The sequence below is a fragment of the Azolla caroliniana genome, unplaced genomic scaffold (assembly GCF_043228905.1).
Source record: "Azolla caroliniana isolate FFs.n. ecotype wild unplaced genomic scaffold, voAzoCaro1.0.p SCAF_13, whole genome shotgun sequence".
Taxonomy (NCBI): domain Eukaryota; kingdom Viridiplantae; phylum Streptophyta; class Polypodiopsida; order Salviniales; family Salviniaceae; genus Azolla; species Azolla caroliniana.
Window position 1 is genome coordinate 16577169 of NW_028230448.1, and position 18223 is coordinate 16595391.

Here is an 18223-nt window from a genome sequence, read left to right on the forward strand (position 1 = left end):
GCTTCACTGAAAGGTTCTCCTCCTCCTTTTTCCTTTTTCCATCTGTATAGCTTAGATCAAGCATCAATGAGAATGTCCAACATCTGGAGATAGATAGATAGATGGATAGATAGATTATATTATCGTCTTCGGAGGTCAAATACAGAGAGAGAGATAGAGAAGAGTAATTTTGATATCTGGTGATCACATTATGTATGTATGCTGCAGCAAGCAGGGGATGTCTGAGGGTGATCGCCGAACCGAACGTGTGTTCCAGGTGCGGCAGAGTATGCCCGCTTACCTCCATCGATCACCTAGGGCGCTTGGATGTAACTGATGCAAGTAACCCTATCCCAACACATGTATATATGCCCATATGCATATGGGCCCCAAAGGTATGTCGTCTAGGTGCATGAATGCCTTCATCTTTTGTTACAGGAGGCAGTAGTCGTGCAGACGAACTAGAAGGCAGGAATTGAAGGCAAAATGGAGAAGGTATGTTTGTCTAAAACCTTCATTTACTTTCATGTTAGATATCATGAAAACATATTCTCCAAGTGTATGGATATACATATGCCAGTAACAGTGATCAATGTGTGTAATCCACTTGATACAGACCTACTGATGCGTACATGCATATGCATATGTCAGTAACGGTGACCAATTTGTGTAATATATAGTTGGAACCTTGACATGCCACATAAAGGTCCTTTGATTTGCAAAAGTGGAATATATAGACTCATGCAAGATTGCATTGCAAAACAGGATCTTGTCTCAGGAAGAGAGTTGCATTCTCTTCTTGTTTGCTATGGATACAACTCAGCGAATAGCTGTGGGAGCTGGCTTATCCGAATGTATGCGGAAAGTGGTAAATTGCTGGAAGCTTATCTATCATTTTGCCAAGTCTTGCAGCCCAATGTGTGTACATGGAGCTCTATCATAGCAGCACATGCAAACCTGGGACCAGCTACTAGGGCCTTAGAGTTATATAAAAGAATGCAGGAACATGGCATAAAGCCAAACAAAGATGTGTTCCTGTGTATGCTCAAGGCATGTAGCAGAGAAGGATTGGTAAAAATTGCAGAAACTATTGAACTTGTGAAGCGTCAAGACATCCCTGTGTCAAAAAATATTTTAAATAGTCTTCTCCAGGGTTGCTCCAAAGTTAGGGACATTGATGATTGTAGGATTTTGCTAGATTTCATAAGAAGCACTCAGTTTGAGTTAGAGGCCACGATTGGTGATAAACTTATCCGCATTTTCACATTGTGTGAAAGCTTGCACGAAGCTGATCAAGTATTTGAAATGATTTTAGAACCTAGCACATATTCATGGAATGCTATTATATCAGCACATATCAGCCTTGGAAAAAGTGAGAAAGCTGTCTTCTTGTTCTTCAGAATGCAGAAAGAGGGCATGCAACCCAACCAATTCATTTTTACATGCACTTTGAAAGCTTGCAGCATTATGTCTTCATTATGGCTAGGCAAATTGCTGCATCATCAGATAGTTCTCGAGGCAATGGAAACCCATGTAACTGTAGGAAATGCTCTTCTTGATGTATACTCCAAGTGTGGAGATTTAAGTGGAGCACGCAATGTGTTTGATAGGTTGCCGGATCGGGATGTGATTTCATGGGGCACCATGGCCATGAGTTTCTCTCAGCATGGCTTTGATCATGATGCTGTCGAACTTTATGATGATATGGAAAAGGAAGGAGCAATCCCAAATAGGGCCATCTTTCTACATATTGTAAAAGCATGTGGAAATATAGGAGCATTAGGGCGGGGTAGGCTTATACATGTCCAAATCATAAAAAATGGATTGCAAACAGATCCTCTCATTGCAAGCACACTTGTTGACATGTATGCAAATTGTGGAAACTTGGAAGATTTGGAGAGAGTTTTTCATGGTCTGCAAACAAGGGACATCATATCATGGGGTGCCCTGATCGATGGTTATGTGGTGAATGGAAATTATTTTCTGGCTGCACAATGTCTTGAAAATATGGTGTGTGAAGGTGTGAGGCCAGATGATGTAATATTTACCAGTATACTTACTGCATGTAGCCATGCTGGTCTCCTAGACGAAGGTTTTTGTCAGTTCAAGTTCATGATAAAAAATCATGGCATAAAACCAAATTCAACACATTATAACTGTTTGATCGATCTTCTTGGTCGGTTGGGATGTCTGGATGAAGCTGAGGCTTTGATTCGTACGATGCCAGACTTGCCTGATATTATTAGCTGGAAGTCTTTGCTTACTAGCTGCAAAACACACTCAAATACAGAGCTTGGTAGGCATTGCTTCAATGCAGCTGTCCAATCAGATCCGCATGATTCTGCTGGTTATGTTCTTATGTCGACCATATATGCTGATTTAGACCCGTGCCAAGATGTTGACATAGTATATGTTTTGAAGAAGCCAGGCGATGCAGCAAAGCTCCCTGGTAGGGCTTGGTTTGGGATCACTGCAGAGGTAGAGGAGTTTTATTTTGTAGACCAAGAGGTTTGAATAGGCCCTGAACCCAGTGGACATGTTGCATGGTTTGAGTTGCTTTAGAGGTTCAAGAATAGGCCGATGATTTCATGCGAAGCCCAATGCACTTAAGAGGATTCTTATATGCACATTCATGCTGTGTTTCCAAATGTACCCAGATAAGTAGTGCTCCATGCTAAGTGAGTTGGATTCTTTGATAAATTGGGGTCAAGATTCCAGTGAGTCAATGTGAATCTATGTACAAGTTTGATATAGCAATACTGGAGATATCTCAGTTCAGAGTCCAGACTATATGAAGAGAGTCTGTGACTACAATACGACACACACATCTAGGGGGCAACACGCTTTTATGTATGCTCACGTAAAATGAATCCCCATTCTTGAAAATTAGGGCAAAACATGTTTCCCCAAACACAACGGTTTGTGATTAAGTTTTGTTGTAGTGGAGAATATGCTACTCCATTTCCACTTGAGCTCATTGGATGAAGGCAAGTAACTATATGGGCATACCATGATTGGGAAAAAGCAGACCACCAACTCTGTACATTATGAACTCGTATTGTAATTTTTGGGGGTTATAGAGGGGTAGATGTATGGAACATGGGGATTTGTGAATCCATGTAGAAAAGCTCTGAGCTACCTTAAATTACAAGGTTAAGTGTGCTTCCTAGTGTGTTGAAGGGAATATGCTACTCTTTCCCAAATGAGCTCAATTAAATAAGGCTCATTGTAGAAAAGGTGTGGATTACCTTAATTGATGAGTTTAAACCTCACTAACTACAAATACTCAATGAGGACCTCATATATTGTAAATTTGAAAGGATCACCCTTCAGGACTTGAGAGCGAGGCCTAACACATTTGTTCGCCTATAGATGTCTTGTTTAGTTCCTTACATGATTGGATTCCATCACTTGGACTTGTCCTTCAGATGGATTAACCTCAAGAAATGGATTAACTTTCAAAACTCAAAGAAAGCTAAAAAGACCATTAACAAATTATGTTTGTAATGTGGATGGCTCAAATCACATTTCCAAAATGGAAGGCAACTGAAAAATTACTATATTGCCACTCCATATCCATTTGGGATACTTTGTCACGTGTCAGATGTTAAGTGAAAGGATGACTGTATGCAAGCTTCTTTTTCAGGCATCAAATTTTAGTAACATAACACATAGTTTTGACTCTTCAAATAATTCATCCATGGTAAATATTGCAGAAATGCAAAGATGTCAGATCAATGTCTTCCTGATCAATACTTTATGTTTGCATTTTCCCCATCGGATTTATAGCAAAAACACTAAGATGAAACAAAAGAACTGACCAAAATTAAGACTAAGTGCCATCTCGATGTTATCCAAACTTGCTAGATCAAGTTCACAACAATCCTACGTCTCAAGATACTTCACTATCAATATGAAGCAGTAAGTGTAAATCTATTTAATACCCTTGACCTTGGAAATATATAAGTGATAAGAATCCCAAGAAGGGAAAGAAAAAAATTAAGTTAACATATTGAAGTAAAACACCTTGGAAATATATAACTTTATAAGTGATAAGAATCCCAAGAAGGGAAAGAAAAAAATAAAGGTAACATATTGAAATAAAACACGCATTGTCATAAGAGAAAACAAAATGAAAATTTAACCTTAGATGACTTTATCATGCTTAGTCTAGGTAACACCTAGAAAACTGTAGTTGGAAAAAACAAAATGAAAGCCGTGAGTTCATGGTTAGTCTAGGTAACACCTAGAAAACTGTAGTTGGAAAAAACAAAATGAAAGCCGTGAGTTCATGCTTAGTCTAGGTAACAGCTAGAAAACTGTAGTTGAAAAAAACAAAATGAAAGCCGTGAGTTCTGGAGTTCTACAGAAGCTAAGAAAAGTAATGGTCATAAAGCAAGATGAAAGCTGTGAAGTGCAATAGTCATCTCTTCAGTCTCCATCTTGATAGCCTAGACAAAAGGTATGTCATTCCTACTAATAACCACCACAAAACCATGTTTCTAACAACACAAGAACATTAGAAAATTCACAATGACCTTTTGGAGGAATCACAACTCCTTGATTCTCTTACCTTTTGGTCTGGTCTAATAGAAATTTGACAATGATGCTTTACCATGCTTCTAACAACAGAAGAATATTAGAAATTTCACAATAAGCTATTGGAGGAATCACAACTTTCCGTCTGGTATAGAAGAAATATGAGAATGATGTTTTCGGGAATCACACGTCCTTGCTTATCGCCCCCCTTATATTAGTTAGGGGAAACATTTATTCTTGATTCCTTGCTTATCTCCTCCCTTATATTAGAAAACTCAGAATGATGCATCAGGGAAATCACTTATGATGTTGAATACAGAAAATGCGCGAGTCATGAACAGAATCTGACTGGCTAATCCAACCCAATTTCCTCAAACATCGTCGATATCCACCATAAATGGAAAAAACCTCTCAATGCCAAAATCACAATGAAGAGTTTTACCAGTTTCGGATGTAGACAGGATCATCTTGCAAATGTTGCTTGCATGCTGCAAATTCTATTTATTAGTCTAAAAAGTAAAAAACCTTTTTCCCATTGCCTTCATAAATTGTTATCCTCTCTCTTCATTGGTCATGTCCAGTGGAATCTTCTCTCATATAGACCCGTGACTTGATCGGCAACAGCCCACATGATAGCTTGGCCAGGTGGTATCCTCATTAGTCTAGGTAATAATCCTCTCCACAATGCAATTAAGCCTTCCTCTTTGTAAATCAGTCCAATGGCATGGATCATTCCCTTATATTTAACCTTGCCTGATCCATCTCCAAATCTGTTTTGAGCCATCAATCTGGTCTTCACTACATCAAAAGGACCAGTGCAGAAGGGACCCACAAAGCCAGCTGAAAACCCTGATATCATTGATTGCCAAGGCTGAAGAACACTGCCATCTCCTTCGTGCTTATTCCATAGAAGAGTATCAAATGCATTTTTGGCTGTGAACATGGCTGCTTGGTTCACACCATTTCTCATCACAGTGGGGGCAGCACCTGCCCATAGACCTAGAAACCCTTCTTCCCTCATTATAGTTGCAGCACAATGGACAGGCCCTTTATATTTTAATGACTCCAGTACTAGACCCTGTTGCTGCTGGAGGCGAATCTTTACTACCTGTTTGAATGAACAAAGCGAAGTAAGACAGCTCAAAAACAGGAAAGGTAAGAGAAGAATGTGAAAAAAAAGCAATCTTACCTTATGGACATGTGCGTTTTTCACCCTTCACAGTCATCAAATTGCAGCAAGTAAGAATCACAGCCAGGAATAAAGAAAACAGGAAATAGGAATTCAAACATATGCAGTGTATTTATCTATATACCCAATGCCCCTCACAACCACTATGTACAATCTAAATCCAGGTAGACTTTTGCATGCATGAAAAACATGCCTATCTCAGAATCTTGTATAGGGTCACAATAAACCTTGATTGAGAGATTTAGGTATCATTTGTTATGTTTACCATCATTGGAGGATTTAGCCATCCACTTGCTAATGTGGGCTCTCTCTAACATTACTAGACAACATAATTGGGAGTCAATAAAAAGGCCATCCACAACATATTACTGTGGCCTACTTCTAGACTTACTTGTCATAATTCAAAGTCAATAATAAAGCCATTCATATGCTACTGAGCATATTGACTCGTTAATAACTTCATAATTGTCTTCATGTTCAGAATTTGGATATTATCTGTTGTGTGCATTGCGCATGCATGCGACCTGGATTAGGATACAATAATTAAACATTCCACATGGTAATGGGCCTCTCTCTAGTTCAATTATTGACAACTAATAAAGGTGAATAACCTTGATTAATTTCATTATCATGATCTTGATCCTCAAATCGATGCAATTGCAACCTCTAGCCTTATTATCACCTCTTCTTAACATGAAAATACTCTTGATTGATTTCAACATCCTCTTGACCCTAGCATCATACAAGTTCTTCGGAGCTTCAAGAAACTATATAAATTGAAGACTTTCAGAATTTGAGGAAACATTAGCTTCTTGGTAGTATATGCTCGTGCATAAAAGTCAAAGTCTCCCTTTAGGAATTTAAAAAATAAAATAAAATCATAGCGTATGATCATGCATGAACATCAAAGCTTTTCAGAACTTCAAGGTGCTTCAGCTTTTTGTAGCATATGAAAATGCATATAAATCAAAGTATTTCTTAATATGCTTCAGCTAATTTGTAGCATATGTCCATGCAGATAAATCAAATGCCTATCGGACCTTATACAAACTTCTGCCATTGTGACATATGCTCATATGGCACATATGTAAAACAGATGATGCTAAAAAGTTTAAGAATAACTAAAATTGCAAGCAAGAGAAGGGGATATACATCAGATATACTTTGTTTATTTGTACGCACCTAGAATGCCACAAATTCTAACAAATGCAAAAAAAGACTAAGAAAAAAAAAGCATACAGCATACCTCAAAAGGGGTGACAATCATAAGAGCTTCAAGTACCCCCGCTCCAAACCCAGCTATAAGCCTACCACCATGACTGATCACTCCTGTATGGGGGTCTCTAAATAAGACTTGAAACAACGCATTTGAGCCCATCCGGAGTGTATACTTAAGGGTGAGATGTGTAGCAAAAGGGGTGAGACCCTTCCAGAGAGCCTTTACACCTTCCTGTTGAGCTATCGACTTTCCACAATGCACTATCCCTTTGTATTGTCTGACAGTATCAAGCTGAAGCCTAGTCTTGATGACGTCAATAGGTTGTAGGCAGCATGCCTCCATGGCTCCTCCCAAGGAGCCTGATATGGCCTTCACATAAGCAGGTATCTCAGCATCCTTCTTCTTCCTTCCTGACGAAATAGATGGACTCTTCTTGGTAAGATCTAAAGTGATGGAAGAGGAGATGGAGACCTCTGAAGCCATGGCCTGTAAAAGAAATAAGAAACATCCAAAAACCCATCATCACACACACACACACACACACACACACACACACACAAATTCGTCACTCACTCTCTGAAAAAAGCATAAAAAAAACATCCAAAAAACCATAAAGATATAAGAAATATCCGAAAACCCATCATCACATCCACACACACACACTCACTCACTCCCTCACTCTCTGTAAAAGGCATAAGAAATATCCAAATAACCATCATCTTACACACACTCCCTCCCTTCCTCTCTCTCTCTCTCTCTCTCTCTCTCTCAGAGACATAGTGAATCTAGGGTTTGGGGCTTACGGCTCCAGGAAGCAGCCTCTCTCCCTTCAATTCAAGACTGGATGATGATGAGGTTCATGCTTATAGCACACAGAGAGAAACAGAGACAGAGACAGAGAGACAGAGTTATATATAGATATTATATATATATATTAATATATACATATATTTATTTGTTTATTTGTTTATTTACTTAGAGACAGATAGGGGGGGGGGGGGGGGGTGGGCTCATGCATATATGTAGTTATATAAAGAAACAAGATTTAAAATGTTAGTTGAGAATCAATGTTTTTTTATCTCGGCCAACGAAAGCATGTCTCGTCTCTCAGGGAGTGACACCGGCAAAGAGCTTCTTGTCTCGTCTGGGAGTGGCTGTACCACCCCCCGCCCCCTCTTGGTCCGCTTGGAAAGACTCTGAGAGCGCATCCAAACGCATTTCCTTAACAAGGGAGAGTCCCTCCGAGCCAAGAAACAGACACGAACCAACCTAATACACGGTGGAGCCCATTCCGGTTACGAAGCACTTCACACTCGCTTTGATGCACGATGGGAATGTTGGTGCATGAGCAATGAGAAGTTGTTGATTCTGCACGATTTGCCCGAAACATGGCTTTGGCAGTTTTTTGGAGTATCGTAACATTGGTAGAAATGCTTTTTTGCCTGTGATGTTATCATCTACTTATGCCTTCCACACGTCTCTTCAATCAACCGTGATGGAATCCTCGTGCAATCACCTTCCGCAATTGCAACACTTTGTCAATAATGTTCTTGAATGTCAAAAGTCGCTACTCACTTTCACATGTAATACGTAGAAACACAAATATTTTGGGTGTCATAGATTTGAATCTTATACTTCATGTTTGAGATGCTTGATTTAAATGAATGCTCCAACGTATAAGAGGAGGCGAAGGAATTGAATATACTCGATGGCATTTCAAAGGCTAAATGTTACAAGGGAAAGGGAGCATGGTTGTGACGGGAGCTCAAAATAGAGCCCACATTCTTCCAATTCCCTAATTGGTAGTTTAATGGGAATTACTGATGAAACACAATGATTTGAAGAACATAACTCCCTCCCTCAAATGCTTGCTCTCGCCTCGTACCTCAATTTACCCGCCCGTCACTATCTCAAAAATGCTCATCAGACGGTCTCATCGATCTTGCGCCCATCCCTATGGTGCATGATCGCATCATATACACAAATATATGTTCCCACCCACAAAGCTCGTCTCGCAGGGCTTTGCACCACTATGGCAAAAGAGTGTGTTGCTCTAGTACAAATGTATCATTCTCAAGATGGATCCCATGGGCTTGTGCATTGTGTCCCTTGAATCATCTACGATAATTTTGCTCACTTAACAGACCTCTACAATCCCAGTCCTCTCGAGCAGCTCCGATATCTGGCATGCACCTCCCCTCCCCACGTATGCTAGGTCAATTGCGCGGAAGAATCCAGGCAATTCCCGGCTTCCCCCGGATGCTTGTCATATCAAAGGCGGGTGTCCATCCCACTCTCAAAAATCACATTGGGAATGCATGCATATCATCCATCCATCCATCCATCCATCCACATGGGCTGCATAATGCATTCATTCTCTTCTTTCTTCTTCTTCCTCCGTCTGAGTTAATTAAAAAGAATAAGAAGCCCCTGCCCTGTTCCGGAGAGGCTTAAACCCTAAAACTCAGAGAGGGTTTGCGCACACACACACACACACACTCTTACACATCGTTGACTCCTTCCCTCCCTCCTTCCATGGCTCTGCGAGGCGTTTGGCAGTTGAAGAAGCTCGTCGTCGCCTACTGTGACTTCTCCGGCAGCAGTCGTGGAACCAGGTCTTTCCCTTTTCATTCCTTCTGTTTGTTTGTTTGTGTGTATGTACATTCGTTGAGTTCCCACCCATCCCTGCTTTCTTGCTATTTATTATCTCTATTTACTTCTTTGATCAAGCATCAATCCCATATGTCCAGCATGTGCCTCGATCTGTGGCTTAACTTGAAAAGTAGAGAGATTGATAGATTGATAGATTTTAATGTTCACGGGAGACCGATTTTGATCTATGGGGTTGAACTTGTTTCGATCCCCTCAATGTTATGACTTTGATACTACTATGTAAAACCACCAAGCCAACGGCCAGAGAGAGATCTTAGTTCTACAGAAGACTAATTTTAATATATCCTCAAATGGATTGATTGTGCATTTATCCCGATGGCAGAGTATTTGTAAGGTCTGGTTTTCATATTACATTTAGCATCTTGAGTGATAAAGTTCATGTTTGATCATGAACCTGCCGGCAGAGTTATGTTGTTTTGTGCTATGGTATAGAAGAAAGATATTTGTTCTGCTATCTTCTGGAAGCTTTTGTTTGCATGTTGGCCGAGTTTTCTTTCGATACAGGGAGCACTATGGCAATAAAGATAAAGTATCTTGTCATATATGAAATTGTTACGCACATTACCTGCAAATTCTAGCAATTTAGTTGGAAAATTATATATTTCGGTTGGATTGTGTTCCCTTGACTGATAGTTCTAATCATCAAGTTGAAATATGCAACAATTCTTTCAGAGAAAGTCTTACACAGGAAGAAATAGATAACAAAATAATACTCGAGTAACTTGGCAACCACTTGGTGACTAGGTTACGTTTGGTAAAATAATTGTAGTCCAAGCCTGAAGAGGTGTTGTAAAGCAAGGTTGCAAGTCCTTGCGCATAAATATTTATATAGCCATGAATTTTGAATGGTCACAAGAGTTTATCATCAATTATGTGTTTCATCAAGGTACGCATGATGTTCTCTAGTCAAGCGAGAAATTGCTGCATAATTTTAAAATGCTGAAATACATGTGGAATGCAATAAATTTATTGGATGTCCATGAGGTACTGATAGTATTCTAGAAGAATGTAGAGTTTGGAGGCAATGCAATCTGTAGGATACGGAAAGATGTTCTAATATTTTGGTTTCAGCATCCAGTCTTAACTCCTTCAAAGAAACTTATTTAAAGAAAAACAAGAATACTGCACCACAGGCGAGAGAATCAAGCTGTCCTGGAGTTAATTGTGGCAATTAGATATTCTAAGTTAGACATTAGACTGGAGATTGGTCTTTTTACCTCCAAAGACATTCAAATTAACACCCAAGTTTTCTTAAATGAAATCTTGACGGCTTCTGCTCAATGACTTTCATCATTAGAGTAAACTAAGACTCAAGTTTGTTGTGGCTTTTAATAGTTTTCCTTTGACAATTCTGGATACATAAAATATGCTAATGTGATATTATGTTTTCAGAGAGTTCATGGAGAAACTGTTACCAGCTTTTAAAGAAAATAATCCTCAACTAGAAGTAGAAACATTGCTTAATCGTGGACAACATCCTTGGCTAAAAGGCTTTTATGGTCTCTCTCTCTCTCTCTCTCTAACTCTCGTGGTTTATATTGTGGATCTCAAGAGGTATATGATACTGCGATCATGTTGTGTATTAGTGATCAAGTGTTGTGCATTAGTGGTCAATAATGTGGTGGTGGGGGACATATAAACTCATTCCAATTTGTTTGTAAATGGTTGTTTTACTGAAATTAGACTTGTCAGGGTCAAATAACACCGTTTTTTCTTGTGTTTGTAGTGAATCACAGGGATAGGGTGGTGAGTATCAGGAATTTAGACCATGATGAGGTACTGCTGCAAGCAAATAGGCTAAGAAGCTGTGTCGGAAGAAAGGTCATCAAGCTAAGAACCCGGGTAATAACGCATTTCCCAAGTATACAGGGAACCTGGAAACCTGAACTTAGCCCACAATGATTACTCAAAAATCAAGTTTTTTGGTCTTGATAAATGGACCCTCACTTCAATTAATGAACTTATTTCTGTTATTCAACGCAATGTCTGCTAATGACAAAAAGTTTGGCAGACCTCATGAACCATTGTTATCAGTGATGCTTGTGAGATGGTTAAACATCAGGTTTCAATCCTTGATCAATGTATCTTTTCTTTTTAGAACTTTTAATCTGGTGTCATGAAAATATACATAATGATCAATCTGTTGATAAATAGTTGAGCAAGGCTCTAGTTTGAGGTTAAATGTTTTTTGTATGAGAACAAATTTGCGATCCATACAAAGTAAGATCAGATTACGTGGCTAGTGATCTGGATGTGTTGTGTCATGGATGAAAATGCAAATGCTATTTCTTGAATGAAAGCGCCATGATTCTTGTTTATGTATGAAGACACTGTAAATTTACAATCGAGCACATAATCAAGGTAGAGATCAAAAGAGTGAGTATGGAAATTTATTGTGACATCAGTTGAAAATGATTGAATAAAATGCTAGTTTTTTCATTGAGAAAGTCACTTTTTGACACCAGGAAGCTATTTATATCATTATGGTGGTATTAATAATTCCTTGTGATCCTAGCTTTTGTCTATTTTCTTTAGTTATTGCCTACTTCACATTATGTCGAGGCACATGGGTTTGAACAAGTGAATTTGCCTAGAGTACTCTTTTATCATAAACTTATTCAGAGGTCGAAATAAATTAGGAGAGGTATAGAAGACTTCCCTCAAAGCTGGCATCAATCTAAAACAATTAACAATGCTCTCAAATATGCTGCAAGAGCTCATTGTCTCATTGTTGTGCTTATACAATGATGTGAATGACAGTTTTGTAGAATTGTTGGTGTGCATGATTTGAAACTGAAAATTGCAATAGGAAAAGTTGCAAATCTCAATCTTTGCCACTAACAATATAAGAATCTCAACGATGTGTTGTAAATGTACATGAATGATTTATGGTGTCTAATTTCTTTGACAAGTGTATGATGGCAATGCCTTTGCATTTTGGTTAATATCACTTCCATTCTTTGTGTACACACATGTCAAATTGGAACCTGATGTGTTGAGCCCATACATTACTATTGCAGAGCACAAGCTTTAGAAATAATATATTTGACTAATCTATGTTCTCCTTGTGAGATGGTTGCATAAACTATATTAAAGAGCATGAGCTCATGATTTTGATGCATTGATGTGGCCTATAGTGTAGGGAAAATGTATGCGTGGACATAAACAATGTCATCTTCCGTTTCATGTGAAAGCGCTTATTTGGTCGGTGGGTTACCTTTCGCAACATCTTTAAAATGTTGACACATTTAAGAAGTGACATGCTCTTTTGGTATAGTGATTGAGGGCACACCTTTGATACATGCTTAGTTGCTAAATCCATTAGCTTAATATGTCACAACTTTGGGCATTGCTAATTCAGATAAGTTTGTTGTCCTTTCATTTAGTTTTCACTCAAAGGAACCAAATATTTAGCCTCCCGATCCTAAAACGTAGTGTATGACTATCTTAAGTACGAGGTTCTATAGTGTAATTGGAATATGAGCGATGGGTTTTTTTTATTATCACGTTGTTTTATTATATACATTACTTTTACAAAAAAAGAGCCATATATATTTGAGGAAGGCAAAAAATGGAAGTAGTAAAAAAAAAAGTTTTAGTGCGTGTGTGCATGCGTGCTTCCTTATACACTCCAAATGTATGTGGGATAAGATGAGAGAAGTGTGACAACTATTCATGGGTCATCCATGGTTTTGAGAACCAAAATTGTCATGGTGGATAAATGGTCAGTTGTCTTGTAACTTGTAATGCTTGTCTTTTGTTACCTCTAACTCGTGGGAAAATCTTGGCGTGTTACAATAGGCAACAAAGATTAAATCTAGGGAAAAATATTGAAATATTGAAATCTTTTTCTAGAATATTGCCATGTACTAAACATTTAGTTCAAGAGACAAGTATTATGGTAAATACCCTTAACATCAAGGGTATGCTTTTGGTGTTTTACCATGAGATATATCATGTTATCGAGATGACAATAATTGCATGATTGAAATTTGAGCTCTAGTCTAGTTAAGCAAATAGAATAAGGAAATAAAAGGTGTCATCATAATTAAGTGCATTACAAATTGACAAAATGTCTTTTATGGTCCTCACATGCTTAGTCACATCATTAACAAAAACTAAAGTGTAATAATGAATAAGAGAGAAAAAACGATGGTGCTTGGAAAGATCAACGAATATGTTTAAAGCATTACTATAACATTTAAAAAAATGATATTTCATGTTCTTTAAGATCTATGAAGATATGCCATCACTAATTAGTCAAGCAACGCATAAAGGCTTCCATCAACAAAAGTAGCTTCCCATGGCATATGTTTAAAGTATCACCCTTGGTGGTCGAAAGATAAAATGAAAATACACTTCATCCTACTCTATGCTCAAATAAGATGAATACACGTGTCAGAGTAAGGCTTATTATGATCACTGAACCCTATGATGGAAATCTCGAATCTTGATTTGCAGTTCCTTTAGTGCTACATAGAAGAGTATGATTAAAAAGGACATCCCATAATATAAATATACCATATATCATTATTATTATATGTAAGATAAAATGAGAGTAGTGTAACATATGACGTCATCAAATTAATGGCAATGAACATGGTTTGAGATTCATACATCATTAAACAAACCAATGACTTCATCGATGAAATTTAAATAATCAACATCAACAGTAGATTCGGAAGTTGCGATTGCCAACCTGAAGTAGCATCAAAAAGATCTTCATTCATGATCGCAATTCGGATTCAAATAAAAGAATTAGTGCATTAGATAATTGTTGCGGGTCATTAGTTAAATAATTTAGTATTAACAGTCAAAAGCTTTCGACATACACTTGGCACTACATACCTCATTTGCATATATCCAAAACATATTGACATTAATTATCATGCTTGCTTTATATAGTAATATAAATTGATGTCTATAATGAGCAAAGTTTTTATTAGCCATTTGTTGATTTTTAATACAACACAAGTTATATTATGCGTAAATTGTCCATTCAGATCTCGCAACATGCATTTCTAACAACATTTTTTCCATGTTAGAGATGGATTTGCAATGTTCTCCAATCCCAGAGACTCAAACACTTAAATGTGTGACACACAATCACAATTTAGAAAGATGAAAAGCATAAAAATGAAATAAATGAATATAGTGACAATGTTTTTTCCTAGTGAATGTGGCTTTTATACTTTTTCGTTTTTGTCGTTTCTCATACTTTAGGACAAGTTTATCATTCGGTTTTGGCCCATCTTTAGAAGGATACAGTAAACCATATGATTAGTTTGCAGCAAACTAGGGTTTGAGCCACATAGATTTTTTTGGTCCACAAAGTCTTGTTGAATTTACCTTACCTTACAAGTCTCTATCATGGTGGGAATTATTAGATTTTGATGAGTTTTTCTTCACTCTTATTGAAAAGCAGGTAGATTCTAGAGCTAAAACTCTTGTATCTCAAGGACAATGTGAATGCCCCTCTCACTCCTGTGATTTTACACATGAAATGTTTGTAATGTTGTTTAAAAAAATGTGCTTACTATATGTAATGGTTTTGTCACACTTGTTATGTTGCAACACGTGGACCGCCTAAAGGCCACAAACTACTTTACACATGAAATGATTGTAATGTTGTTAAAAAAATGTGCTTACTATATGTAATGGTTTTGTCACACTTGTTATGTTACAACATGTGGCTCGCCTGAAGGCCACAAACTACCATATAATCTACAAGTGTTTGAAAGGTGAGTGATATTCTTAACATGCCATGAAATCATTTTGAAATATCTTCAACAAAATATGAACGGGAATACACTTTATCCACTCTCCATGAGCACATTTGGAAAAGTCTAGCATCACAAATTAACTTCTTATAAAAATTGTTTATAAGGCTTACTCCTATGTTGCACAAAAAGAGGTTTTTAGGTAGTCAAGGAAGCGATGTTTGTATCAATTAAGCAATTGCATATTGTTTCCTTGTGAATATATTTTGTATAGCTTTTCAATTAGTTCATAAATTTATAATGGTTTTCCATATATTTATTGTGAATGTAGGACAAAGAACCCATGTTAGTAGGGAACTCTTGTCTTGCCTATGTTGCTCATGCCCCCAACATCATATTCCCTAAAACCATAAATTAAAGAGGGGTAGAAAGAATTGGTATGAGGTAAACCTTATAGGAAAAGCCTATCAATTTTCCTAATAATAAGAAACAACAAAACTATGGTTGAACAATTAGGTACTTGTAAATGTTGTCTCTAATTAATCTGATTCTTATTAAGTAGCCTTTTGACAATATATGGCATCTCCATTTGCCTAAAACGATGCGTCATCAACACATTAACGGGTTCTTTTGGATTTAGTTCTTAGGAAACATCAGGAAATAAGTTACACATCTTGCCTATATTATCCCACTTGCATAAGGGTGAGAATGAAATGCACATGTCTAGTATGGTCTAGAAGGCCAGCATGCATTGGCCAAGAAAGAGAAGGTTCCACCACAAACAAGAGAAACATTAAATATTTGCAAAAGAATGAAGAATGACACAATTAGATGGATAAATACAAGAAGAGAAACTCACCAACAATGTTGAACTTGAATGTTGGACCAATGCCCATAGGCTTGTTTGTATAAGTGTGAGATACTTATATGGTTCAACATTCGTTCCAATGCCAAATATCAAGTCTTTAGGCATTGGTCAACATTTAGGTTCAATAATCGTCTCAATTTTGGTTTAAAGCTTTGTCAAATAGGACCGTAAAGCATATATTTTCAGCAATCTTTGTATTGAGCATAATATAGTTAAGAGTGATAGTTAGCTCAAGACTTCATGCGTTGATTTGATTGTGGTCAAGTGCATCTTGTAATAATCCTTAGTCACAATATTGGTTAGTGTAATTGTATTATTATCATTGGGCACCAACAAATAGGTCACACAATGGATTTATGGGATCTCTTATAGATCCTCTCATTGGGAACTAGGTAGTTGGTCATGTATCTAGAGGTTTAGCTCATAGCGTGCTAGAGAGGCTAGGTAACGTTGATTGTAGCTCAAAATGAGACAAACTTATTGGAACCCAAGAGAGAACTTCAAAAAAATTCAATAACATTTAGACAACTTCCAAGTTCAAAGAAACTATGCGCAACTCTTGTAAACACTTTAGCAAACAAGTGCAACATACAACCTCGAAAATGACCTTGTTTTCTCCTCTTTAGAAATATGACTATTGTATATTATCCCTTGGGAGTTTGGTTCATGTTTCTTGATGTGGTGATGGATCTCTTTCGAGGAAACATGAAAAGGTTATGCACCTCCTTCAAGATTGGTTTGTTATTAAAGCAAGGCTCAACATCAATACATTCATTGATTTCCTCAAAGGAGACGTTCAATTGGACAAAACAAGTCCTATATGCACACAACATCACCACATTTGTTTTTGAAGGAAATTGACAGGCAACGCCCTTCTCAAGTTTAAGTAAGGCTAAGGAATCAGCTTGAAACTTGAGTTATCGGCACCTAGATAGACTAGGGATGCAAGGAAGTAATAGATACGAGTTTCGTCCTCTTAGATTGCTAAGTTATTCTATCCAGGGACCCACATCCCAAATGCATTCCATTGGTTTTAATTGAGTTGTTAGAAGGAAGCAATATGGATTATCATTTATGAGTGGGTACTATAGGTAATGATATGCGGGAACAATGGTATGCATTGATGGGGGTGCAATTGTGAGCGAGGGGGAAATTGTTATATAGAATAATCTTCTTTGAACTTGATGGATTTGTAAAATGGGTTGACAGGCGATCGACCATTCTATATAACCAGGATTTTTTTTGTTGCATTGATCCATTAAGCCTCCTTGACTAATGGTAGCATGAAGGCGATTTACCCGCTAGTATTTGCGGCGAAACAATAAAAAAGAGAGTCTAGTCTCCTGCTTAACTGGAAATTGACAAGGTTTTGCAAGAAACTTCAACATATACTTGAACGAAGGGAGTCCTTCACATTCGCATAGCCCATTCTCTCTAGCTTTCTCTTGTTATACAATCGTTGTTGTTCCCGTTCTCAACCCTTTCATAATGGGTGGAAGGAGAAAGGGTGAGACTCCTCTCATCTCCTGCATGTTCTATCGCATTCCATTCATTCTCGGAGCAGGCGTGAAGCCAGCCAGCTAGCCAGCCTTCGCGACTTTACACGTTTCGACAATGGGGAGTAGTCTCGATATCAATCAAAATTTCGGGTACTTCACTCTCACACACTTGCTTGCTTCTATGAGCCTCGGGATGTAAGTCGCTTTCGGGAGTCTTGGCGGAAGAAGGGTGTGTGCCTGGCTCTCGCATGAAGAGAAGAGTTCTGCCACTCCTTTTTGAAGCCACTCTGAATTTTTAAAAAACTAATGCTTTTGTGACTTACCACACATGTGCTGCCTCCCCTGCTCCCAAACTCTTCTTAAAGACCACAGAGACTGACTGATTCTTCAAGACTAGAGACAGACAGAGACTAGTCTCAGCTTCTGATTCTCTAAGGAGATCGTGGGCTCAATCCCCCCCCCCCCCATCTCACACAAATCTGTAGTAGGAGAGGCAGAGCAAGTGAGTGAGTGAGTGAGTGAAAGAAAGAGAGTGAG

At 38.0% G+C, this 18223-nt stretch overlaps 3 protein-coding genes and 1 long non-coding RNA gene across 5 annotated transcripts; 3 read left to right on the forward strand and 1 right to left on the reverse strand.

Annotated features, from left to right (window-relative positions):
• Nucleotides 1-172: 172 nt before the first annotated feature.
• On the forward strand, nucleotides 173-2759 carry LOC147856385 (putative pentatricopeptide repeat-containing protein At3g15130). 2 transcript variants are annotated; one of them, XM_087329498.1, is made up of 3 exons: nucleotides 173-308; nucleotides 418-474; nucleotides 596-2759. In XM_087329498.1, exon 3 carries the CDS (start codon nucleotides 673-675, stop codon nucleotides 2491-2493), a length of 1821 nt encoding a protein of 606 aa, XP_087185624.1. In that variant the 5' UTR covers nucleotides 173-308; nucleotides 418-474; nucleotides 596-672; the 3' UTR covers nucleotides 2494-2759. The 2 variants fall into 2 exon arrangements, with proteins under 2 accessions (XP_087185624.1, XP_087185623.1); XM_087329497.1 differs by having other exon boundaries at nucleotides 182-474.
• A 1025-nt stretch (nucleotides 2760-3784) lies between these two features.
• LOC147856386 (uncharacterized) lies at nucleotides 3785-5313 on the forward strand. The gene is made up of 2 exons (XR_015530700.1): nucleotides 3785-3900; nucleotides 4284-5313. It is a non-coding gene; the product is annotated as an uncharacterized LOC147856386 (long non-coding RNA).
• On the reverse strand, nucleotides 4982-7843 carry LOC147856387 (mitochondrial succinate-fumarate transporter 1-like). Its single transcript, XM_087329499.1, has 3 exons — nucleotides 7730-7843; nucleotides 6954-7412; nucleotides 4982-5626 (listed from the first exon to the last, which is right to left on the reverse strand). Exons 2-3 carry the CDS (start codon nucleotides 7407-7409, stop codon nucleotides 5090-5092), a joined length of 993 nt encoding a protein of 330 aa, XP_087185625.1. The 5' UTR covers nucleotides 7410-7412; nucleotides 7730-7843; the 3' UTR covers nucleotides 4982-5089.
• Nucleotides 7844-9405: 1562 nt separating this feature from the next.
• Nucleotides 9406-11706, forward strand: LOC147856388 (mitochondrial ribosomal protein L51/S25/CI-B8 family protein). The gene is made up of 3 exons (XM_087329500.1): nucleotides 9406-9541; nucleotides 10992-11098; nucleotides 11326-11706. Exons 1-3 carry the CDS (start codon nucleotides 9462-9464, stop codon nucleotides 11499-11501), a joined length of 363 nt encoding a protein of 120 aa, XP_087185626.1. The 5' UTR covers nucleotides 9406-9461; the 3' UTR covers nucleotides 11502-11706.
• The last annotated feature ends 6517 nt before the right edge of the window (nucleotides 11707-18223 follow it).

What these genes read in the sequence shown, in the direction of transcription:
- LOC147856388 (XM_087329500.1), top strand. Translation starts at nt 9,462, where the DNA reads ATGGCTCTGCGAGGCGTTTGGCAGTTGAAGAAGCTCGTCGTCGCCTAC. An exon ending in GGCAGCAGTCGTGGAACCAG is followed by an intron (nt 9,542 to 10,991) that starts GTCTTTCCCTTT and finishes TTATGTTTTCAG; the next exon opens with AGAGTTCATGGAGAAACTGT. An exon ending in TTGGCTAAAAGGCTTTTATG is followed by an intron (nt 11,099 to 11,325) that starts GTCTCTCTCTCT and finishes TTGTGTTTGTAG; the next exon opens with TGAATCACAGGGATAGGGTG.
- LOC147856385 (XM_087329498.1), top strand. Translation starts at nt 673, where the DNA reads ATGCCACATAAAGGTCCTTTGATTTGCAAAAGTGGAATATATAGACTC.
- LOC147856387 (XM_087329499.1), bottom strand. Translation starts at nt 7,409, where the DNA reads ATGGCTTCAGAGGTCTCCATCTCCTCTTCCATCACTTTAGATCTTACC. An exon ending in TGATTGTCACCCCTTTTGAG is followed by an intron (nt 5,627 to 6,953) that starts GTATGCTGTATG and finishes TCATTCAAACAG; the next exon opens with GTAGTAAAGATTCGCCTCCA.